Genomic DNA, 26358 nt, shown 5'->3' on the forward strand with positions numbered 1-26358 from the left:
GAGTGGGAACAGTTAATTTAGACCTCATCATTTTGTATATGCAGTTGAGATTATGTTTTCCAATGTGCATTATTTTGCATTTATCACCCTTGAATTTCATCCACCATTTTGTTGCCCACTCACCAAGTTTTGTGAGATCCCTTTGTAACTCCTCAGTCAGCTTTGGACTGGACTATCGTGAGTAATTTAGTATTGTCTCTACACTTTGCCATCTGTTTACCCCCTTTTCTGGATCATTTATGAATGTGTTGAACAGCAGAGGTTCTAGTACAAATCCTTGAGGACCCCACACTCTACCTCTCTTCATTGTGAATTTATTCCTACTTTTACAGTTTTCTTTTTGGCATAAAGGATCTTTTATTAGCATTTCACATTAGCAAACTAATCCAGACAAGTGTAGGTATTTTAGCAATGCAAACATAGGAAATGAGGAATTTCCGTCTGCACTTTTCAAGCATCATTCTCTGTTTATGTAAGACATACTAAAATCTCATTACTTATTATGTTTGTACTGTGACCCGTGTATTCATATTGCTGTCTCCCCTTAAGATTATGCAGCACAATAGCTCTACAAACAGGAAGATTTGTATATTCACTCTTTTCATTAAAAAGAACAAATATGAGCTGTCATCAGTACCTTGTTAACAATTTTAAAAGGGCCATCAACTTACACAAATTAATATTTAATTTATAGAAACGGAAGCATACAGAAAGCATTTTTTCTACATAACTGTTAGGAACAGTCTTAGGTTATGTACTTTGCTAATTCGGTTTGGAAAACAGAACTATAATGTTGGCACGTTCTGGAACACTTTCTATTTTGATCTGACACAAGGACGCAGTAGCATACCTCAACATCTTCCACAAAGAAGATAAACAAATACTAAGCTCTTAACCATTAATCTGTCCATGAGCCAACACTATTGACCTTGGCTCAAGTGCCTTTAATAAATATAAACAAACAAACAAGCCAACCCCCTCCTCCTCCCAAAAAACCAAACAAACAAATCAAACACAAAAAAAAAACTACGGGATTCTTGGAGCAACCCACGGCCTGATTCTACAAATCTTCACTCCTGTGCATCATCTTATTTACTTCCCTGACTCCACTGGGACCACTTATGAGACTATGGGCTTACTAGACTGGGCCCCAAACATTGTCATCCTCTGATCTCTTCCTTCGGTTTCCTCAAAATGTACATGTGAAACTAATTCTTTAGATATTAATCTCTTTCTTATACTGTAGCCAATATAACAATAAATAACAATTAATAAAAGTTTGGGGGAAAATACATTTTCCTGAGCTATTTTTGTTCCTGATTTCTAATAAAGCCCTCTTAACATTCAAAACATTCATAGTATGACACATTCACCCACTTCAGAGGTGTGTTCTTAAATAATTTCACCACCACTTTAGTCATTCTGAAGTTATTTACACTCAAGCTTTTCATTAGGAACTACTATTAATATTTTCAGGTCAATAGAATCTTCACATTGACTATTGGTAAATTTAATTAACTGAACTTTGAGCACCACAACAGACATCCATAATTTCCAATATTTATTTGAAGATGTATGTACCTACTTGAACTTTGTATTTTAATCTCACTGAGGAAATACTACAGGTCAAAATCATTTTCAGTGTCCCATCTATCCCTGATAAATCAAAACAATAATTGTTCCATCCATCATCTCAGTGTGTCAGGATCTCATTATGGTTGGTTCTAAAAATCATTTTAAAAAAGCAGTGCTAGCTCTCTATTTTAAAAAAAATGTTCCATCTGCTTCAGTTGTTTCTTGTAGATGCAGTGATGCAGTCTCAGTAATGACCATTCATCCAACTGAGGAATGATAGTGACAAACACGAAAAAGAATCCTGCTATTATGGACTGGGAAGTAAGCAGTCTGGCCTAGTAGTCAGTGCAAGAGTCAGCTCTAGTGGGCAGAGCACGCAGCCAGGTTGGGGAACAAAGCCAAGGGTTAGCACCTGAGTCAACTGCCAATTACCAGAGCCAGGGGTCAAGCCAGAGTCAGAACCAGGAAAAAAAGCTGAGGGTCAAAGCCAAGGTCAGATACCAAATGCCAGAGCCAAGGTTCAAGCTAGAGTCAGGGTCAGTAGTCAGAACTCAGGGTCAGAGCCAGGAATGGTAAATGAAGATTGGAGATGAGAGGAGAGGTAAGGGAAGGAAGTGGAGGAGAGGCCAAGATCAGGCAAAGAGCAGGAGTAACGTGGGGACAGGAGTGAAACCAGGAGTGAGGCAGGAGCCAAGAGTGGAGCAGAAATGAGGAACATGATTGGGTGCAGGAAGTGGGCACAAGCAGGGTCCGATGCAGCCACAACCGGAAATCACCTTGTTGCTCGACAACTTCCTGTACCTCCTTCTGGCTTAAATAGAGTGGTTGGACCAATCAGTGGAGCTGGGCAAGCCTCCAATTAGGGCTTCTGTGGGTGATGCCTTGGCTGAGGCTATAATCCTACTAGCTTCTCCACCCACTAGGTTTCAGCAGACACTGGGTGGAGGCCAGCAGCTGTCAGCGGTTGTCTAGATCAAGATAACTGTATGGCAACTTCATCTAGAAGGATAGTGGCTGTGGCCAGATTCTGAGTAGTACCTTACAGTAGTTCAATTGATTTCAATTACGCTATGTTTGCAGAGTCAGGGTAGAAGAATCTGGCCCTGGATAGAAACCCTTGAGAATGGTGGATTGGGGTTAGCAGGGTTAAAATGAGCATGAATATGAGTGAGTGTGTGTTATGGGGAGAGGTGGAGGGGAGGGTAGCATAGATAATCTTTATGTCTTCAGTAGAGATGCAGAGTAGACCCTATTCATTCAGTAATTCAGTTAAACTACAATACCAAAACCTATTTCCTGCACACCTCAGAGGCAGTGCAAAGGCTTGGGGAAGTCAAGGGGAACAAAGCAGCTGAGGGAGAGGGAAGGAGTCTGGGAGTGAACCTGAAGGGTTGTTGGATATGGGTACAGGTTTTTTGGTGGGGAGGGAGGGATGATTGAGTAAGAGATACTGTGCAGGTACATGCATATGTATGGAAATACTGAATAAGCAACCAAGCCAAAGGCAAAAGCTCTGCCAAAAAATGAATATGCCTGCTGTTGCCAGTACCACACAGGTTGAATCAAATTTAAATGTAAACAATTTACTTTTATTTTTTACCAAAAATAAAGAAAGATATTCTGCTTGGTGAAAATTCAAAGATCAAAACACAGTCACAGTTATAAATCAAGTATATTTACTTAGCACATTGCAAAGTAATGAGTCTGTGCCTCTTAATTCTAGAAAGAATTACTCTTCTGAACTGGTGGGAAAGTACATTACAAGGAATAATATACAGTAAATATTATTTAAAAGTATGGATAAAAATGGCCAAAACAAATATCAGTTCATAAGAATGTTTTAAAATCAAGATAATTAGTTCAGACTGTGAATGCTGAAAATTCTATAAACGATCATAAAGTATACCTCTACCTCGACATAATGCTGTCCTCGGGAGCCAAAAAATCTTATTGTGTTCTAGGTGAAACTGCATTATATCGAACTTGCTTTGATCCACCGGAACGTGCAGCCCCCCCCCCGGAGCACTGCTTTACCACGTTATATCCAAATTCGTGTTATATCGGGTCGCGTTATATCGGGGTAGAGGTATATTTCCATTTTTTTTAATCCAAGCATCTGGTAGGAAATACCTTAAAAGAAATTTGTTCATATTGAAATGTAACTGAAAATGTCCTAACCAATATCCTTTTCTTCTATAAAAACTATACAGAAGTTTCTGAACACTGAAGTAATTTTAAATTAAATTGTCTGTGTTACAAATATAACAAAACATATTTTATACCAATAATATAGCAAGGCTGTCCAAATTACAGCAGCACACCGCTCCCTGCTTAGGGACAGCAGCACTGCTCAGAATCTCCAAAGTGCTACAAGCTGCAGCCCAGCTCCCACCACATTCTTCCTGCCCCCACAGGAGTGCCCTCGATGCCAGAGCTTGCAAGGGAGTCTCCTGAAGACAACCTGATGCTCCTCCTCAGTTTCCAAAGGGAGGAGTTGACAAAAGCCAGGTGGAACCGCTACAGTGTAAATATGATGACCACTGTCCTCTATGCAGCAGTTTCAAGAGCGACCATAGACTTACAGCTGCAGTAACAGCCACACTGCCATTACATAGTTTGGTGGGGGATTTGTCTCTATCCATTTAAATGGTTGAAGCATTTCACAAGCTTTGCAGTCAGACACAGGAAATATGACAACAAAAACCCTCATGATAAAAGCCAAGAAATATATATAAAAAGGGGGGGGTATATGGCACAGTATAAACTTTAAAAACATATTTAATACATTAAGTGTTTGGTACAATGAAATCAATGGAGAATTATTATGAATTCTGCTTGAAACAAATCAAGATTGCATAGGCATACTACAGTAAAATCAGTGCAGAAATTCAACTGCATCCAGAAGGAAACAGAAAATTTCCCTAAAAATTCACATTAAAACATGAAAACTCAATTTTAAAATGACTAGAGTGGTGAAAATTTACTAGTTACGGATTAAACAGGGTATCATCTATAATATTCTCTCCCTAGCTATGCCCAGATTTTAGAGAACGATGGGTTTATTACCAAAAAGATGTTTAGATGAGATATCACGTGCACTGAGTCTGACTATCTCAACATAACTAACCATTACTCTTCACCATGAAGCTGATCATAAACTTCCTCTGCAAATGAGAAAAATCGTCATTGTTACGAATAGTATTTTTATCTGTAACCAGTTGGTGAGGCAATAAAGTTACTAAAATACTCTGAACTGTGAATATAAATTTCAGTTTCAATACAGTTTAATGTGCAATCTATAGGGTTGAGAATTTAAGTACTAGAATCCAAATAAAGCTTTATAATTTGATCAAAATGTTAACTGCTACATAAAAGCAGAGAAAAAAGAGTGATTCATCTCAAGTTAGTGAGGAAAAAGTGTGTTAAACAGGCTCTCTTACATTTATGTGGATATAAAAAAAAACATTCAGTATAAGACATAGATTTCAGTAATAGTCTATAAATCAAAAATACAGACAGTAAAGATAAAAATACCATATCCAAAAATGAGGATTCTTCCCACTTACAGTACATATTTACATAAAGATATAAATAACAAAGAAATCTGTATATTGTATTAGTTTAAGTACTTGGTTCAGTGTATACAGCTATTTATTGGATAAAAAAAAAAAGTCTGCCACAACCAAATAGTTCACCTGTAAATTTAGTTTGGGTTCAATAAACTGATTTGTTTTCAATCTTCCTTGTCTGGTCCCCATGTACCTTCAGTATTGAAGGAGCACAAATGAAGGTTTAAGCCAAACAGTACAGCACCAACAATCTAAAGTGAAAGTGCCCATGAACAAGTGAGACTGACATCACTGGATTCCATTGCTCATGCTGAGCAAAATGTAAAAAAACAACATAGGTAAAAATAATTTGTTGGCAACAGGTGATTTTTTTTCTCTGAGTCTCTGTTATTTTAAATATCTATATATCTCTTTTATTAAGAGGTAACAGTCCAATTCTAAAACCTTTCAGTGTACTGAAAATATTTCAGAGTAACTAGTTACAGATTTGAAGATGAAACAGCTCAAATTTGATACTCCGATTATTTGTTTTCACAAACTGTTCCAATTCAGTGTTTATTTCCTACCTCATTAAACTATCAACAGACACATTTTTGCAGCTTGTCATCTTTATGTGCTGTATATTTTCCTTTCCACTATTTATCCTGGAATTACAGCTCTGAAAAGCACTTTTTTCCACATTTCCTTCTCTAAAAATCACAAGATTCAGAACAACGAACGCTACAAAAAAAAAATCTAGGTAGCATAACCTTGTTTAAACTTCATGAGTAAGAAACCAAGTTTATAAACTGGTTAGTCACAACATTATTTTTATGACAAATCTATATGCCTTGATCATCTTGGCTGACAAGGTGGTGGGAGAATTCTCAACTGGCAATTAAAAGTTTGATAGTTGAAACAAGTCTAAAAAGGTCATGTGTAGAGACACAAAATAGTAATCTCATCATTTTCTATAGAGCTTGTTAAACTCCTAGAAAGCTTAATAGTGGAGACAAATTGAGTAATTCTCTGACCTTTCCAAGCCAAAAAAATTGGATAATTATTTAGTGAAAAGCTAAAATGTTACCAACTATTTCTCTCAACAGCTCATCTTAGCCCTGGTCTACATTGGCGGGCGGGGATCTCTCTCATTTACACAACTTCAGCTATGTGATTAACTTAGCTGAAGTCGACTCTCCCATTGACTCTGCTTGCGTCTCTCCTGGCACTGGAGTACAGGAGTTGACAGGAGAGGGCTCGGGGGTCGATTTATCGCGTCTAGACTAGATGCGATAAATCAATCCCAGCTGGATCGATTGCTGCCTACCCATCCAGCGGGTAGTGTAGACATACCCTTACTCAGATTGGCAATTCATAATTACACTGGAAAGTTTGTTCGTGGCGTGCTTCACCTGAGCACTTGCATTCCTTTATTAAGCTTCCACAGTTGCAATAAAGCAGCTAATTTCTTGTCCGCTGTGTAAGGTTTACAGGTGTGGAGAGTTCTCAGTAGACACACTAATTAATACCCAGAAGGGAAAGGAAACAATGCTTAACTAGCAGGGTGCTGGGCAAGCTGATCTAAAGCCAGTCCTTATAATTTCTATTATTCTGCAGGAGTACAGACATTTAGCTATGCATCCTCTCGTGACACACAGCAGTATTCATTAGTGCAAGATTCAGATCCAGAATTGCCAAAAAAAAAAAAATCCTGAGTCAGACCCAGAGCATAATGAGAGGTGGCTCAAAAGTCATGAGGTTTATTTTTAACAAGAACATTGTGTAGTTTGGTCTGTCTGTATTTTTTTACCTCATCACCCTCATGCCTCCAAGTCTATATATGTGACAATTAGTGTCACTAACTCTCCCAAATGCATATAAAGTGATTATGGTCCCTGCTACAGGAGCTCTCACCCCTCATCTGCCTGCCAAATCAATCCTGTCCCCACAGCTCCCACATCAGCTTTGCTTCATACTCACCGGTCCCCATCTCAGTTCTGTCCTCCTTATCTCACCTCTTCTCCGGGGTGTTGCAAGGAGAGAGAAGGAAGATGGGAGAAGCTGTCTTGTAGTCACAGGAGGAGAAGGGAGCAGTGTCCTAGAGATGTGCTGGCCGTCGCTTCCCACAGCTCCCATTGGCCAGAAACGGCAAACTGCGGCCATTCGGAGCTGCGGGGGGGTGAGGGTGCGGGTGGGGCATGGCTGCAGATGGTCAACGTCTGCAAAATGTCTCATGGCCTGCAATCAGCTCACCCTGATGGGCCACATGTTGCCCATCACTGCTCTAGGGTAAGCCTTTTTTCCCCTGCTGCCAATAGCCCTTCTGCAGCTTGTCTAGGGAGACAATATAAACTCTCCTAATTTTAGTTAAATTGGTCTTTTCTGCTCTACAATTGTTATATAAAGAAACAAGGGTCTCTCCCTCTCTCTCACCAGAAGAGGGGTTTTTAAAGGTCACAGGCAGCTCATAATTGGACTCAGGCATCCTAGGACTGATATACCCACCTTCTACTACTTTTTGGTGGCTGTCCAGTCTGACTTTGTCACAGTTTAGTTTATTTAACCATCTGGCTTAAGTGTACCACTTAATACAAATTCAGGATGTTCTCAAATAATTAATGTCTTATAAATATACTTAATTATATTTGTTAAAGCTTCCTGTTATTACAGGATCCCTTCATCATTTGTCTTTATTAGTATCAAAATTATAACTGTTAACAGTCTACATTTTTTTTCCAAATAATGCAAAGCTCTCTTTTAAAGACTATACTTACTGACACATTTAAATCCTTTAACTGCCTGTAAACTGTCCCAAATTTGAAGTTTAAAAGAATGATTAAGAAAGAAAGCTGGGTAATTCAATATAACTTTAGTTAAATTGGTCTTTTCTGCTCTACAATTGTTATATAAAGAAATAAACTAAATGCTTTTCTACTTTGAACCGAAAGTTTGTGTTTGTCAATCATATCTTCCTTTTACACAAGAAGAATTGTGTTCAAGAAATTGTCTATGTGCTTGAACCAGCAATGTTTGGAAACTAAGACTTAAGGTTAAGAGTCTTCCTTTATTATCTCAGTTCTGTCTAAGTATTCAACAGACTGGGTATATAACTTCGTGTCCTGATCTGAGACTTCTGTAACACCTTAACACAATGGGACAAGAGAAGAATGTACATTATTATCCATAAGTTTGAATCTTTAGTTTTATCAGTTCATGTCATTTTAGGCCCCAAATCCAACTTACTACCCCTTACTCACACATGTATCCCATTGATTTCAATTAGGTTAGCCACGTGAACAAGTCAACCTGTATTTGGTCTATTTATCTTGCATTCTTTTAAGGAAAAATGCAACTCATTCTGCCACTTCCTACTCCCCACTCATTTCTCCAGGATTTCTTGACAAAATAGCAAATACAATCAGTGGTATCAGGGTTACTTAGAAATTAAATTTGTGGTCATCTGAAATAATTCAGTTCATTGATATGATCAGCAGTAAAGGCTTCTGTGAAGATGTGTAGACTTCCAGGTTCATTACAATCTAGCATGTTACTGGAGCTGTTATGTAGACATACAAAAGTCTTTCATCTTAATAAGAGATACATGGCTATGTACTGTCCCAGTTAATTAAACCCAATGGACCAAATTCTGGCCATGGTTGCACAATTAATTCAGTATGGTTGCACAGATGTCACTAAGGGCAAAGTTTGCTTTAATGTCTATTTACAAAACAGTTAGGGATTTTTTGCTGAAAAAAGAAGCTATCGTATCTTTACTGCTTTTCTAAATAAGAAACTATTTTTCCCTATTAGAATAGGATATTTCTCCATCAAGGAAGGTCCGTTTTGATTAAACTCTCTCTTCTTTAAAAAGCACAGAAAACCAGTTGCGGAATTCTGGATACGCTTATGCCTTCTTTTAGCATCCCAACTTAGATGCCACACCACTACAGTTTTGGACACGTGGTTGATGCAAACCATTCTTCAGGGAAATAGGAAATTCTGCTCCCTAGTTTCAGCTCTGAGCAGAGGTCTACGCGATCTGTGTCATAAAGTGACTTTTATGAGTGGGAGCAGAGCTCCCTCTGGGCTTTCTTCCCAAACCTCGGATCTGTGACTTTCCTTGGGATAATCTATTGTCCCTTCGCTGGTACTTCTGTGAGGATGAGGCCTGAAAGTGTCTCCTGGGGGCACTTCATGACAATGGGAGGGACTGTGCAGATTTTGTGACATTATCACTACCTTGTCTAGCTTTTCTCTCAAAAGGAAGGAACCTGTATACTTGACAAAGAATAGGACCTGCTTAGAATGAATATCCAACTTCCAGGGTCAGATCAATAGATGACACCTGGTTTCTGAGCTGGAAGCCAGGGCCCCGTCTGAGAACTTCATTGCATTAATTGAGGCATCAGCTGTGAATCCTGTTGCTAGGGAGACTTTCTTTAAAATGGAGTCAAAGTCAGGATGATCCCTGTCCTTTAGGGCTCTGGGATCTTCCAGCCAGGAAAGAGAGGCCTTGCAAAGCAGGTAGCTACTACAGACACTCTGAGGGAGACCAAGGAGGACTCAGAGTCCTTCCTGAGAGTAGCCTCCCCTTCTCTATCTATTGGGTCCTTAGGATAGAATTCCCCTTCTGAGGGAATGACCATATCCCTTGCTAGAAATACTACAGTGGCATCTACCTGAGGTACCTCAGCGACAGAGGCCTTGGGTTCCTGTATCTTTATAGAATAGGTCATTTTTGTTAATGTGCTAGCCCTAATCAGGCTAGTCCCATTCACCCCTGACCTTGTCCTCAAAGGGAAACTGTGGGGGAATTGCAGTCTCGAGGAAGGATTTTGAGGGGTAAAATTTACCCTGAGGCTTGCTCTCAAGAACCTGTTCAGGTTGGATCTGAATTGTGGACACAGCCCTTCTGCAAATGGCCTCAAATTTCTCAGGGGAAAAAAGCTCTTGTGTTTTTTCCACCAGTCCTGTTTGGATTCAGAGTCCCATAGTTCGCCTTCCTCAGTGGAGGAGAAAAAGGAGGAGCCAGAGGGCTCATACCACCAAGATTTTCTGCAATTTTTCTCTCTTTTTCTTCCTTTTTTGATTTCTTTGCTTTTTGCATGCTTTGCAGGTAGGAGCTCTGTTGTGGCTTTGAGACCTTTTGCAGCTTGCCTTCTATAGAAGCAGAAGCCCTCAGGAAAGTCTTCTCTCTGATTCCTCCCCTGCCTTGGTCCCATTCTCATGAGGGTGGAACTCATTATGAGAGCCCTTCTGTTCAAATTGGGAAGGATGGGCGTTGTTTAAGAGCACTGCAACTTTTCCCAGACCACTCAGGACCCACTGTAAAACTTGCAGGGGAGGGATTTTTGGTCCCACAAGCCCTCCTCTTTATACCCTGGGGACTTACCCCCTGAGTTGAGTGACTGGTGTCCTTGTCTTTAGAGCCTTTCCCTGATCTGTTCTTCCTTCTCCATTTTTTCCACGTTGGAGCCATAGCTGCTTTGATGAGTATGTGGTCCCACCTACCTGTCCCTCTCAGAACCCTGAGACCTATATCAGTTAGGGTCAGCTGGCTGGGTGCAGGCTGGACACAATTTACCATCTGCTGAGCTTGGGAAGGATGCCTGACAAATGGAGCACTTCTTGGATCTGACTCGATGCTTTCTTGATTGCTCTGCCATGCCTGTACAGGGGCAGAGGAGCCGGCAGAGAGATGCTGCAGTGGAGGCTCAACGAGAATTGAACCATCGGGCTGCTTAAGACCAACCCAGGGAAGAAGAAGGAAGCCTGAAATAGAGAAACTGATCACCACTGCCCCCCAACAAGGGAGAAAAATAAAGACAGAAATAAAAGAAGTAGGAACAGTGTAACTGCCAAGTGACCACAGCTGCAGAAAATGGGGAAAGTGGAAGCAAAGGGAGCATGGCCAGGCTGTGAAATACCAAATCTCTGCGGAGTAGCGGGGAGCAAAACAGACATCCAGAATTGTGGGAGACACTGGGGTGCAGAAAACAAAGACTCAAGGAACCATGTTTCTCTGTGAGGAAATGTGAAGAATTGTCTCTCCATATATCTCCCCAAATTCTACTGTGTTCCAATTCCTTGGGCTCTGAGGATTGCTGGCCATGTCGCTGACCTACACCATGAACCTGCAGACTCTCCTAATTCTACCTCCACAAGCTCAGACCAGTGGAATCTTCTCACTACAGCCTTCTCTAGCTATCATCTATTGTTCTACAGGTTGGGAATATTTGACCTTGAATATAAAATGAACAAATTTACTAATTAACAATATGACTTATAACAAAAATCATTTCCTTGGGGGAAAAAAGGGTTAAATTAAACATTATATTGTGGATTTCAGTAAACAAGATTTAATTTGTGTTGGCCTATGTTCCACAATATTGTGTCTTGGAAAATGTGTGTTTGGTAAGTAGTGAAGAAATAAATTCCATGTAATCACTCAGAACACAAACAAGAGTTGTTGCTAAATGAATCCAACCTTTGTGTCAATATTATTTGTTTAAAATTTCATACAAAGTTACATTGATAGAAGTCACCCTTTGTTTACAAGCACATGATCTTCTTGAATGATTGACTCAGTATTTACAGTATACGGTACAGATCATTTGTACCAATTATAGAGGCCTTTAGTTTTGCTCCACTTTTCTGAGTAACTCCCTAGAAACCTTTTGTCCATAAACAATATAAAGCTTTAGTAAATCAAAAAAATTCTCAGCATCACTTTATAATTAGTAAACAAAAACTATACTCAATAGCTGCAGGATACAGTCCATCCATCCAAAACCCTGGTTCAGCAGCTATTCAACTCTCTGGGATTAAAATCAATTCAGATATTTTGTGGTTGTTATGATCTTTGCTTTAGCAGACATACATACAGCTATTCTTAACTTTAAAAGGATACACTTGGAATGCTCATGTCCCATATTTGATCCATCTATATATAAGAAAGGGCACTCTGACATATCCTCTAACAGGAAACTATAACCTGTACTTGAAGGATGATAGTCTAATAGGTCCCTATTAGACTTATTAATTATTTTAGTGTGTACTGCCTGCCTGAACTCCTCCAAACTACATTTCAGCTGTTACATGAGTGCTTCCTGACCCAAAGTCTACTCTGGAAGAAGGACTGCTTAGATAAGAACAGGAGGAATTTAGAAAGTTTTATGACACCTGATTTCCTCCTCTCTCTGATCTCCACCCTCTCTCATTAAAAGTGTGTTGCCACAACAAAGCAAAATGTGGTTATCTGCAAGCCACCCATATTCTGTCCCCACGACCACGTTCTCCTTAATCCAGACAGCCATAGGAACAACTACATGGGTGCAGGTTCATACCGTATGTGGCCCAAAATTCTCTCCACCTGTTTCCATGGCACTCAGCTACAATGCAAGAGCATATAAGGGAACTCTTCATGTGGCAATGAATTGATAATCCTGTGCTAAGCACCATGTAGCCTCTGCTGACTAAGGAAGAGGTATCAGAGGCCTGGTCTACACTACGAGTTTAAAAATTGACAAAAACCCCCAACCAACAGTCTCACCTTTCCATACTCCATATAAATACATAAAAAAATAAATATATATACCAAAACCCTAAACAACCCAAGATAGGGGAAAAGATACTGGTAGACACAGCAGAGAGGTAAGAGAAGAACCAAGTGAAGACAGATCCACAGAAGCCAAGGTAAACAATTCTTAACAATGCTTCTAGTGCTTAGAGATTTCAGCAGACCACATATATCATCATACATTAATCTGATATCCTTGCTACACAAAAGGTAGAAAGGGAAGACAAGGCTAGCAGTAAAACTACCAGTAAATTTCTTGCCCCTTAATCGTTATATTTATTTAAAAATCAGTCAGAAAGAGTTTAGGAGGAGCCACAACCAACTATATGACTCTAAAAGCTGGTACATTACACTGTAATTTATAAACTTCTTAAAATGAAAATCTGCTGCTCTGTTTTGGCCTATAGGACTCATTATAATCATTCATGTAAATGTAAGTAAAATTATTTTAAAATTCCCTTATGTTCTAAGTAGTAACAGATCAACAGAGATATTATGTTTTATTATGTAATATAGATTGAGGGATCTTTTAATATGAGGATTAGAGATTTGAGATCTTTCTGGATCTCAAGGTCCTCAAGGAAAACCATTTTGAAGCACTTGGAGGAAAGGAAAGTGATCGGAAACAGTCAACATGGATTCACCAAGGGCAAGTCATACCTGACCAACCTGACTGTCTTCTGTGATGAGATAACTGGCTCTGTGGATATGGGAAAAGCAGTGGATGTGATATATCTTGACTTTAGCAAAGCTTTTGATACGGTCTGCCACAGTATTCTTGCCAGCAAGTTAAAAAAGTATGCATTGGAAGAATGCACTATAAGGTGGACAGAAAGCTGGCTAGATTGTTGGGCTTAATGGGTAGATATCAATGGCTTGATGTCTAGTTGGCAGACGGTATCAAGCAGAGTACCCCAGGGATCAGTCCTGGGGCTGGTTTTGTTCAACATCTTTATTCATGATCTGGATGCTGGGATGGATTGCACCCTCCGCAAGTTTGCAGATGACACTAAGCTGGGGGGAGAGGTAGATAGGCTGGAGGGTAGGGACAGGGTTCAGAGTGACCTAGACAAATTGGAGGATCGGGCCAAAACAAATCTGATGAGGTTCAACAAGGACAAGTGCAGAGTCATGCACTTAGGATGGAAGAATCCCATGCACCGCTACAGGCTGGGGACTGACTGGCTAAGCAGCAGGTCTGCAGAAAAAGACTGGGACTACAGTGGATGAGAAGCTGGATATGAGTCAGCAGTGTGGGAAGTGCCAAGAAGGCTAACGGCACACTGGGTTGCATCAGTAGAAGCATTGCCAGCAGATCGTGGGAAGTGATTATTCCTCTCTATTCGGCACTGGGGAGGCCACATGCGGAGTACTGCATCCAGTTTTGGATCCCCCACTACAGAAAGGACGTGGACAAATTGGAAAGTCCAGTGGAGGGCAATGAAAATGATAAGGGGGTTGGGGCACATGACTTACGAGGAGAGGCTGAAGGAACTGGGCTTGTTTAGTCTCCAGAAGAGAAGAGTAAGGGGGGATTTGATAGCAGCCTTCAACTACCTGAAGAGGGGTTCCAAAGAGGATGGAGCTCAGCTGTTCTCAGTGATGGCAGATGACAGAACAAGGAGCAATGATCTCAAGTTGCAGTGGGGGAGGTCTAGGTTGGATATTAGGAAACACTATTTTACTAGGAGGTCGTGAAGCACTGGAATGAGTTACCTAGGGAGGTGATGGAATCTCCATCCTTGGAGGTTTTACAGGCCCAGCTTGACAAAGCTCTGGCTGGGATGATTTAGTTGGTGTTGGTCCTGCTTTGAGCAGAGGGTTGGACTAGATGACCTCCTGAAGTCTCTTCCAACCCTAATCTTCTATGATTCTATGATCAGTTTCAGTAAGTCTATGTAAATCCTTTTCATCTTGTGAATTACAGAACTAGCACACAAAAGAGGTCTTAGAGACCTATCTTGCCTAAAGAGCCTCCACGTATAGAATGAATGATAGGGAAGTTTATAATTTCGGGGTGTGTGGGGGGGGTGAAAATCACTCAAGGCTTAAATCCAGCATTCAAATTATGCAAGCAGTATAGCTGGTTTACAATAGATGAGTCAGTGTAGACACACACACCAAAATGCAAGATTTAATCTTTAAGAGTCTGCTAAATATCTTCAACTTTTCAGTTAAAAAAAGTAATGCACGGTAGTTACTTTCTAAGTGAAATAGTTTATATTTCATAGAATAGAATATCAGGATTGGAAGGGACTTCAGGAGGTCATCTAGTCCAACCCCCTGCTCAAGGCAGGACCAATCCCCAGATAGATTTTTGCCCCAAATGGCCTGCTCAAGGATTGAACTCACAGCCCTAGGTTTAGCAGGCCAATGCTCAAACCACTGAGCTATCCCTCCCCCCAAATAATTGGAGATATAGCAATCTCCTAGAACTGGAAGGGACCTTGAAAGATCATTGAGTCCAGCCCCCTGCCTTCACTAGCAGGACCAATTTTTTTTGCCCTAGATCCCTAAGTGGCCCCCTCAAGGATTGAACTCACAACCCTGGGTTTAGCAGGTCAATGCTCAAACCACTGAGCTATTGTTAGCATATGTAAAGCTACCGTTTCATATCACATTTTGAATAACTAAGTCATTTTGAAGCCCTACGTGGAAAAGGTGTTTGAACCCACTAAATTATTTTATTTGTGGTTGTATAATTTAATAAGGGCATCTTGATTTTTCACTCCAAATTTGATTTCAAAATAACTTTTGACATTCATCTGAGACTTTGAATTTTAAATTTCATTTTAGAAATATTATATAATCTGAAAATGTACATCTGAATAAAATACATCCCTCTACGCAGGGGTTTATAATAGAAGTTAACAGAAGGAGAATTACAGTTATTTATAACTGTATTCCTATAATAATACTAATAAGTCTTTAAATATTAGTGACTGATTTTCAAAGATATTAAGTATCCACAACTCTCATTAAAATCAATGGGATTTTTGAGGTCTCAGCACTTTTGGAATAAAGGTTAAAATGTTATGAACTATAGTTGTGATTAGTCAGCCACATGTAACTCTAAATAATGACCATATTCCAAAAATTTAGTAAAGAATACATTTATTCCACTTCTTTAAACATCAGTTGAATACTTAATATTTGCCTCTTTTAACAGGTAGCTCTATGAAGCTATAAAGCTGCCTGCCCAATGAAAACTATATATGCACTAGCGGCAAAGTAGTCTACTTGTTTTATAAGCAGAACATATCCCCAAATAAAAAGGTTTATTTTAAGTAGCTTTTCTAAGTACAAAGATGCTGCAGATTGCCTTGGCAATCTACTGCTACTGGATACATGGATACCGGAATGGAAAACACTTGAAAAATCAATTTTGATTACAAATAGTTTTAATATTTTTCATTTTAAAAAGCTGCAAATGCCAAGTTTTAAAAGTTAACAACAGGAAAAGAAAGGCTCAAGCATGTTCACAATTTTTTATTCTTTTTTTTACTATTTACCATTTTTTCTCTCTAATCAAATCACTTACATTTTTGCCTATAACCAGAGGCTCTACAGAATATTGAACATGAACAGGCAAGAATCTTTTCAACAAAACTTTACCTTGTCATATTTATTTCCCTTTGATTTTTTAAAATGAAGAAGATTCTTATCATTAATCATATAGTTTACAAAAGTAGATAATTTGCAGGTATAAAGAGAATTACATACCTTATTATAATGGATGAGAAGACCATAAACCAAAATATTTTTCTTTTTCACTTCCCTTGCAAATTTCTTTATCCCAGCCAGTTCTTCCATTCCACTGCTGAAAGACATATTTTCTGAAACATTCAAATGGACCTGCAAAAGGATGCAAAAGTAAATCATTACTACATTATATCACAAAATATATTCCGTTAGATGTCCAGTTTAAAAAAAAATTGTTAGATAAACACAAAAATAATATAAGATGGAAAAGGATTTATTTATAAATTTGTATTAATGTCATGCTCCATGACTTAAATATTTAATATGAGGAAAACTTTTTCAAAATCTAGATAAACCAACAAGCCAGAAGTGAGCAGAACATAATGTGCTCTCTACATTTAAGAGTTTATAATTTTAAAAAAATCTCTAATCGCTGATCCATCTTTCATGCAATTGTTTAGTATCAATGCATTCACAAATCAAATCCTCATCTGAAGAAATCAGAGAAGAGTACAGATGTTTTCCTTTAACAACTTTTAGTTTTTCAATGTGGAATCACATTCTCAAGAATATTTGCTGTGTCTGTTCTCTGTCTGGGACATTGCATTTGCAAGTTGCATTCTGTACTACGTTGCACATCAGCATTGTAAAGAGAAGTATGGTAACTAGTTCTTACATTTGACTCAGGCTTGACAACAATCCAACTATTTTGATCTTTATCTCTTCACAAAGTTTCTATTAAGCACAGAAAACCAAGATTTAAGAAGGACATTTCTTCATATAATGTTTTTCATATGATGCCATGGCCATGCTACTAGATAGTTAAAATGAGTCTCATAAAACACAAAAATAAAAAGCTACTTTGCAGAAAATTAAAGTCGCTAAAATCTTAACGGGACTTTGTGTTTTTGAAATACTTTGATTTGAGATTGAGTTTTGTCATTGCCTGTCCTGCCTCACTTTCTTGAAGGAGGAAAGAGCTAGTGAGTCATGCCTTGACAACACTTGTGCCTTATATAGGACTTTTTATCAGTAGATCTCAAAGCGCTCTAGAAAGGAAGTCAGTATCATCTCCATTTTACAGATGGAGAAACTGAAGTACAGGGAGGTGAAGCAACTAGCCCAGGCAACGGCAGAGCCAAGAATAGAACTCAGGTCTCCGTCGCAGTCCAATGCTCTATCCATCACTTCAAAAAGATGGGCATTGGCCAGGTAGACGATCAACGTGGCTTAAAGCCTGGGGAAGTTCCGTGGTGAAGTCTCAGCCAGGACTCTAACTACTAAAACTATTATTTAACACTTAATGGTCCATACCTAACAAACTAACCACAAAGGAGACAGAACAATGGGTCTGAAAGAATCGCTAATGCTCTTGCGATGCAAGACAAGGCATTCCGACCAGCCACCACAGGCAGTAAGAAGGAACTGAGAGGGCGTAGGGTCGGAGGCACTCAAGGGGGCACCGCAGCCAACATTACGGATACCACTAAGACAAAAGTCTCTGACGACTGTGCGTGTGGGCACGCACGCACCTAGAATGGAATCAACATGAGCAAGCACTTGTAGAAGAATTTGTGCCTTTGTAAACTATTGCAGCTCCCCGTGTACCTGCCTGCTCTCAACTTTCTGTTCTGACTGGAACAATCAAGCCAACAGTCTATGGTGAGTAACTAACTCTTAACATGTCTTTAAAAATTAACACTTTTCAAACTGTGTATGCATGTCCAGCATATATGTGTGGAAAAGTGCACCAGAGCACAATGTTTTGTGGTGCATGCTAAGAATGTAATTTTCAAACCACTCATAACTTTGTTAAATATAAATAAATTCCTTTAAAAATGTAGCTGAGGCACTATTCCTTAATGACAATTTACAAACAAATTTTAAAACTTTTTAAGACTCCAGATAAGATAATGTGTAGTCAAAAGCTATATATTTTAGTCACATTCACAAAATTCTTAAGATGCGGAAGAGATTATCCTCAAACTTATCTTTGAACTAAGAGCAAATATTGGACATCTCAGCTCCAAAGTCCCCCATCGTCCCCCCCACGGCCAAAAAAAGTTGTGTGAGAGTGAAAATTGAGTTAAAATAGCAATCTTAATCACAGTATTTGATATAAGCAAAGGCTATAATGCATTAATAGTGAAAATGCAGGAAATGAATTATAACAGGTTGAAGCACAATACATTTGTCCAGTGAAACACATACCTACAAGTTTATACAGTGTTTAGAGCAGCTGTGTTAGTGTGGGAATAGAGATATGGGGTCCAAAGCTGGAGCTTAGCTGTTCAGCAGAGAGCTCATGTTTGGTATAGGAGAGGTGGAAAAACTGTCGTACTGGGTTATAGCAAGCCAATCAGTGTTCACTTATGCTGGTTACAAAAGGATCCAATGGGCCAAAAAGGTACTCAGGTATCAGTATGATATAGTGACATCCTGGCCACATCCTGCTATAGTATCAGTAAGGAAGGCAAGCGATGTAGGAACCCCTACGCCACTAGAAGGTCACCCTTATACTGAAGTGATCCTCCCCTCGCTAGCTAAATTAGTGGTTTGGTGCAAAGCAGTGCAATGCACCAGAGAATCTGACCCATTAACTTTTTTGATTGTAAATGTAAACACTGAAAAAAAAAAAAAAAAATTGCAAAGTAATACAAAACAGATTCTGCCAGTGATCTGATTCTTTTTTTATCAGAGAAGATGTTCTGAAATAAGTGCAGAGCATGTGAGAACTTTCTACTTATACAAAAAGGAAATAAAGCTTGTCAGTGCTGAAGGAAAAACACTTAATATAGGTTTTTCTAGGTTAGATTAGAGGAAGTCTGCTGCTTCTTTTCACCTCTCTCTTCCTGGTTCCACAGCAAGCAATGTTTACTTCTGGACTCAACAAGGGAAATGTTCATCTGTCAACCAGTATCTAAAAACACATAATGACCAAATGTGCCAACATCCTCATAATACATTTCTCAGATAAATAAATGTCAAAACTTAAGGTAAGTATCCACTTTTACATCAAAAGAGCAATGTTATACTGAATAGTTTTCTAACAATTCATTCAGGCTCTATAACTTGAATTTATTTATTTTTAAAAATAAAAACATCAAACTGAGAAGAATTCCACTATAGTTGTCATTATTTAGGAGTACACCCAACACTGAGTAATTAAAGACTGATGAAAGAAATTTCTAGCCCTCAGTTATACCATCTGTAGTGAATTTTAGGGATCAGAAGTTTAAAGGACTTAAATAGTTCCCAGTGATTAATATGAGACAATGATTTGTTTATCTAACTCTTTATTAATTAAAAACATATTTTTCAGACCTCTTTCCATTTTCTATTTGCTCTATTTCCGAAAATAATTTGGAAGCTCCATAAACTGAGAATATGAATAGGTAGCAATAAGAATTCTAGACAAATAATTCTATACAAACTTTTTTTTTAGCTTAGCACAAGATCTATTTATTTTTAGGGCACTGCTCTACTTTTAGGAGAGACTTCGTGTGCATCAAAAATATGTTTCATAAACAGGAAATTCTGTGCATCTGTTATTAAGGTTATTCCCAGGCTATCTAGGTCAGGGATATTTAGAATGTACTGGGAGAATAATTTAACAGATGAATCAGATCCCGTAGTTTAAAAACATATATATTGCTAAACAGAACATATTAAATGTATCTTATTCGTCTTAGAAGGTAGTAACAGTTTAACAATTTGGGACTGGAAGGCAGGGCAGAGAAACAGGGCTTCTGTAAAGATGGTGCTGCACTGCAGGCAGATGTCAAGATCTGTGTAGTTTGAGGGAAGAACCCTGACAGAAGTTTCCTTAGTGAGCTCTTGTAAGGAATTTGTGTTCTCTCATATTTTTCTTGAAACATTGACATGAGTCTGGTATGTTTTATTATTGCTACTATCAATCCTTAGCCCTTTCATTTTACACCCCAGACAAGAAAGAATTTAATACCCATCCGATAACAGACAACAGCCATGACATCTACTGCAAAAGATTTTAAAGTTATAGTGTTATCTGGCTGATTGATAATTCTATAAAGATTTGCTCCTCCTTCGGCTTTATATGTAGAGAAAGTGATTAAAGCAGTTATTCAAGGGATAATGCAAACAATATTCTGCCCCAGAGGGAAAGTATTTTGTGTTACCACATAGCTGAATAGTTGGCAAGAAAGGAGAGTCTTTTATGGAGGCCCCTAAATATTGGGTGCAGCAGTGAGAAATATGGATTTTCTCTATTACTCATAGGTAAACAGAGGAAGCCCACCTAAAACTTAAGAGGTCGATATACATGGAGGTCCCTACTGAATTTCCTCATAAATGTACATAAACAAGTAAAGACTAAATTCTCAGGTGCCAAGGATCAGCATTCAGACCAGCCCCACTGTCTGGAGTGAACACTTGGGTCAGATAAGGATGTAGTACTTGTAATGTGCTATTCACTTGGACAGTGTTTTATAAGCATTAACTAATAAATATTCACACCTTCTCTGTTAGTTGGTAATGGATAAGTGACTTGTTCTGGATACGGAGAAAATGACTGTTAGGGCTGAGACTAGAACTCAGGAGTTCTTGACTCCTAGCTAATGCAATCCTCTCAGACTAGCTGAGATTCTACTGCCAGTGGCTTCATGTATAACATCAACCTATATGTTGGCAAGTACCTTACTCAAAGACTAAAATAACAGTCAGTTCTGATGCACTATTGCTACCAAAAGCTTTTAGTACAATATAGCAGCATAATCCTTGGGACTGGGTAGAACTGGTAACTCCCCTTTCTCCATGCTCTCAGCAAGGCAGAAAACTAGTACAGAGAACTATGCACAGCGGTTCAGCAGAAGGAGAGGCTTACAGAGCTGCTCAGCTGCATGGAAAATTCTTGTCTCATATTTTGTGTGAATATGAATCCCTCTGCCCCTCTAGGTGTAGAAGCAGCATTCAGCCCAAACTCTGAAGATATCCTCAGCAGCAGCAGCAGCAAATGACCCATGTGACTAGAATGTAAGCCACATACAGATTGATAATATGTACACTTAGAAAGACTGATACTTAATGAAAGCTTACCCATAGCTGAATCAATTAGGTCTTAAGAGATCCAGGTAGGTAAATGACATTTTTAAATTATATTGTACATAGTTCTTCTAATTTCCTTGTACTACATGTGGCAGAAAATGATCATAATTTTAAAACCGATAAAACCACACAACATAACTTAAAATGCCATTTACCTGACACCCGATTGGCTGGTTCCACACTCTTATGGAGCTCAATGCAATCTTCAGAATGAATAGGGCACAATAAAGCAGTGGGAGCTAAAAATCGAACTAGGACTAGACACCATGAAACCTTAAAGAAAATAAAGTACATTTTCAAGTAACGCTGTACCTTTTATCTGCCTCAGATGACTCATGGCAACATTAAGTATATATTGCTGAAGTACAATGACTTTTTATAATCTCATTTACAGTTCACCATTTAAAAATACTTAAAATCCAAGGGTGCATCACATGAAATATTTTATAAATTATACAGATTCTAAGAAAACCATTTTATATTTGATTAGAGGTTTATTACATTCAACTTATATAAGTTAACCTACCGAAATAAGAATAACTGGATGCAAGACAGAAATTCTTGCATTTTCAAGTATATCAACTAGTTGCTGGGTTTCTTTAACGTCAGATTTTTCAGCCTAAACAAAAGCAAATTTTAAAGTTACCAAAAGAAAATAAAGCAAAGCCTAATTCACAAAGTGCACTGAAAGGTTCTTTTATTCACTGGAAAGGGAAATACACCCTTAATATACCTCTTATATTTATAATGCTTTGGATTGGTGAAATTATATCCATATACAGCATGCTGTCATGAATTCTGCTACATTCTAAGGCAAAAAAGCGACAAAACTGGAATCTAGACATGGTTCAACTTAAACCCTTCCTGCTCCAGTACAGGATCCTTGCCAGAGGTGTAGTGGAATGGACTTGTCAGAGCCAGTAGGTACCAGCACAGACCATGTGATGGATGCTGAATTTGATGGCCACAACAACATTTTGAACAAGTCACATTGCCACATGAGGCAATCTCAGTGGACTACAATCTCTGTGGAAGCATGCATTGCAGGGAGTCTCAAATGTACTCCTGACATAATTCTGTGCCTCTGTAGCAGCCTGCCTACATAGTAACAATGTTAATGCATACTTCCACCTTTCCTGTTCTCTGTATGTATAAATATCTCCTGTCTGTGTGTTCCATTCTATGCATCCAAAAAAGTGAGCTGTAGCCCACAAAAGCTTATGCTGAAATAAATTTATTAGTCTCTAAGGGCTGGTCTACACTACGGGGTAAAATCGATTTTAGATACGCAATTTCAGCTACGTGAATAACGTAGCTGAAGTCAAATATCTAAAATCAATTTACTCACCCGTCCTCACCGCGCGGGATCGATGTCCGCGGCTCGCCATGTCGATTCCAGAACTCCGTTGGGGTTGGTGGAGTTCCGGAATCGATATAAGCGCGCTCAGGGATCGATATTAGATTAGACGCGATATATCGATCCCCGAGCAATCGATTTTAACGCGCCGATACGGTGCATAGTCTAGACGTGGCCTAAGGTGCCACAAGTACTCCTGTTCTTTTTGTGGATACAGACTAACATGGCTGCTACTCTGAAAAATGTTCCTGTCGTTAGTTAACTGTTCCCACTCTCAGTCAATTCCCCCAGGAGCATAAAATCTGTGAAAGTTTTAATGCCCCTACACTGCCAGAGTGATGTAAAGGAGCCTTATTATAAATGACAGTAAGGGAATCTTCAGCTAGGAAGATCTATGTGCTTTCTCACTTTTTTCCTGTGCAAAAGTGGCACAATTGAGTTAGATTACAGCTCAGGATTTATTTTACTTACCCATTTAAAAAAAAAAAGACTTTATGAGTAAATAAAACATTTATCAAGCAGTCAATAAAATGTCAGGACAACTAGAAACAATCACTTCCCAAAGTACCCAGCCAGGCCCAGGATAATGATTAGCAAAACTGTATGAGTTTAAAGTGTGAAAGTCTGAGCAATTTAAAATGACATTACACTTTTTTTTTCTTTTCTTTCTTTTTTTTCCTGTTTGGTGTTCTGTGATGTAATTTAAATGAAAATCCAGGATTATAACTGGAACGCAGGGTATTAGTTACCAAGTGTTTGTAACTTATCTTTTATGTGTTTAGGAAATGCTGAATAGTTATTGTGACTTTTTCTGTATTGTAGTTTAAATAAATTACCAAAACAATTGAAACTGCTGTGATTATACTGCATTATTTTGACAAACAAAATATGCAGAATTTTGAATTTTTTGGCACAGAATTTTGAAATGTTTGGTGTAGAATCCCCTGAGGAGTACAAATTGTATTCCAATCATAACTTCCATCTGTTTTTGAGATACCACAACAAGAATCAAATAAATACACTATCAACCCTATGATCCTTTGATGTTTATTTGTTTCAACTGGTGATTTATAAGAACTCTTTATCCCTCCTATGCAATAATTTACTGGCTGCTTTACAAGGTGCTTGTGATTGGAGTGAGTGCAAGAATGAGGGTAGGAAGGGCGCACATTTAACTACAAGTGTTGCAATGGTCTATGACTCTTGAAATATAAGTGAATTTCTGGGCCTGTCACATACTAGAAATACAAACCTCAGGAGTGAGATTCCCATGTGCCAATATTGATTTTACTATTGTTCAGAACACATTACCCGCAAAAACTTACTGTGAGTTGTTGATTTATTTTAAAAATCAATACATATCTTAAATGTGAAGTGCATAATTAGCATACTTGTCCGTAATACTCACATTTATGCAAATAAAATTGTAGCATTGTCCTAAAAAGATGTTCTGTAGATGATTATCATTTTTACATAGAAACACTGATATGCCTTTAACCTGCTGAAAAAGCAAACATATATTGTATCACTATACAAACTCAGAACAGTATTACTACTCACTCTTTTAAAGCCGCCACCACTATGGTGTCTGTGAGCATTTTACATGGCTTAAAATTCACAATTAACATTCTAAATACGCAACTCAAAAACACTCGCTGCAGCTTAAGAGAGAGGGGAGAGCCAGATCTGCTGAGACAACTAAAAGCCAGGACACTGTATCAGTTGAAAACAACGGGACAAAAAGGTATATCCTTCAAATCTTTATCATCATGGCCAGATTCAGTAGGCCTGCTACTGAGAATGTCTTGCCCTCAACCCCTGTAAGCTTCAGCCTTGGAATGGCAAGCTCCACTGTTTCCGACAGACAGATGGAGGGTTGGAGACAGATAGGCTGTTTTTAGGGTCAAGGATTTTTAAGTTTCTATATACAGTGATTAACACTTTGTATTTCTCCTGACGACCATTTCTTCAATAAATACTTTAAAATCTGCATTCTATCATTCTTTTTTTCTCTTCCCTATCCCTCCCAGAATCATAGCATATCAGGGTTGGAAGGGACCTCAGGAGGTCATCTAGTCCAACCCCCTGCTCAAAGCAGGACCAATCTCCAACTAAATCATCCCAGCCAGGGCTTTGTCAAGCCTGACCTTTTATTCTGAAAAGGACTAAGGGGTTAAAGAGGCTAAGCAAGACAATGTGAGTTCCCAGTGAGATACTTTTGCCAAAAGAGTTGTTGTGATACTTGAGTGTATGTATGTGAACATCAAATAGCAGTAGGCGGGTTATATTACTGCTGTATATGCGTAAGAGAATGGGGCCCGTCCTACAACGTCCACTTCCTGCTGGACCCTGGCTTGCTCACACTGAACCAGTGCCCTCCCTGGGGAAGTTCTGCCTGGAACCTTCTCACCAAGCCCAGACAACGTAGTTTCCAGTCTTCTCAACAACGAGATCAAAACTTCGCCAAGTCTGTCCCTCACTCCTCCTAAGTTCCTCAACCCAAAGTTCCTGGCTCTTACCTAGGAGCCTTTTTGATAACAGGATTTCCCAGAGTCTTCCTTCTGTCCATTTTTTATTTCTGGGAACAGTTCCTCGTACCAGTAGCTCCAGCCTATGGCAGCTCCCCCTCTCCGTTTCCTGTTCCTCCTTTTATGAGGATCAGCCAGTTAAGCTGCAGGTCTTTTCCCACGTGCAGCAGCCAGTCAAATGGTATCCCTTATACCTTCACAATATGAAACTGATGAAATTACTACTGAAATATCATGTACAATTTTGATGTCCACGCTTGAAAAAAAGGAATTTGAAAAATTGAAGAGGGCTCAGAGAAGAGCCACAAGAATGATTTACGAACTGGAAAATATACCTGAAAATGAGACTTAGAAGATCAATTTATTTAACTTATCGAAAAGAAGGTTAAGAGGTTACTTGATTACAATCTAAACACTTACATGAAGAGAAATTATCTATGTCATGTGTCAGCCTAGCAGACAAGAACATAACAAGATCCAATGGCTGGAAATTGAGGTTAGACTTTCAAAATAGAAAACCATCTTTTAAACAGTAGGTAATTAACCATCAGAACAAATTACCAAAAGATGTGGTGGATTCTCCATCTTTGAAATCTTTATATCAAGACTGGATGCCTTTCTAAAAGATATCCTGAAGTTCACCCACAAGTTACTGAGCTACCCACAAAAGCAGGAATCTAAGTGTTATTGACTCCTAGGTTTCCAGTTCAGCAGCAAATAAGAAATGCAGCAACCAAATGGAGCTGATTTTCAGTCTGTGTGCCAGTATTTTGAATAAAAATGTTTTTAAAAATTCTGAGGGATATAAGCTGGTGTTCTGAGCTGAACTTTGATAACACTTGTTCAGTAAACAACATGCAGAAATAACACCTGATGAATAGAGTATGCTTATGTGACTAAATGGATGGAGATAAGAGGTCTTGCCAAATCATTACTAGATTTAGGAGCAATTAGCTTTCAGTTACAGAAAATGATTACAAATGTGCC

At 38.7% G+C, this 26358-nt stretch overlaps 1 protein-coding gene across 3 annotated transcripts in view; it reads right to left on the reverse strand.

Annotated features, from left to right (window-relative positions):
- The window catches only part of CRPPA (CDP-L-ribitol pyrophosphorylase A), a 209687-nt gene that overhangs the window by 88991 nt on the left and 94338 nt on the right, over positions 1-26358 (reverse strand). For 2 of the 3 annotated variants that reach the window (XM_075061948.1, XM_032801427.2), the window contains exons 7-9: positions 24252-24344; positions 22013-22105; positions 16426-16557 (exon numbers count right to left, since the gene is read on the reverse strand). In XM_075061948.1, the coding sequence (XP_074918049.1) occupies positions 16426-16557; positions 22013-22105; positions 24252-24344 (318 nt within the window). The remainder of the gene's footprint in view (positions 1-16425; positions 16558-22012; positions 22106-24251; positions 24345-26358) is intronic. The other variant, XM_032801428.2, reaches the window with a different exon arrangement.

The sequence above is a fragment of the Chelonoidis abingdonii genome, chromosome 2, assembly GCF_003597395.2.
Source record: "Chelonoidis abingdonii isolate Lonesome George chromosome 2, CheloAbing_2.0, whole genome shotgun sequence".
NCBI classification, from domain to species: Eukaryota; Metazoa; Chordata; order Testudines; family Testudinidae; genus Chelonoidis; species Chelonoidis abingdonii.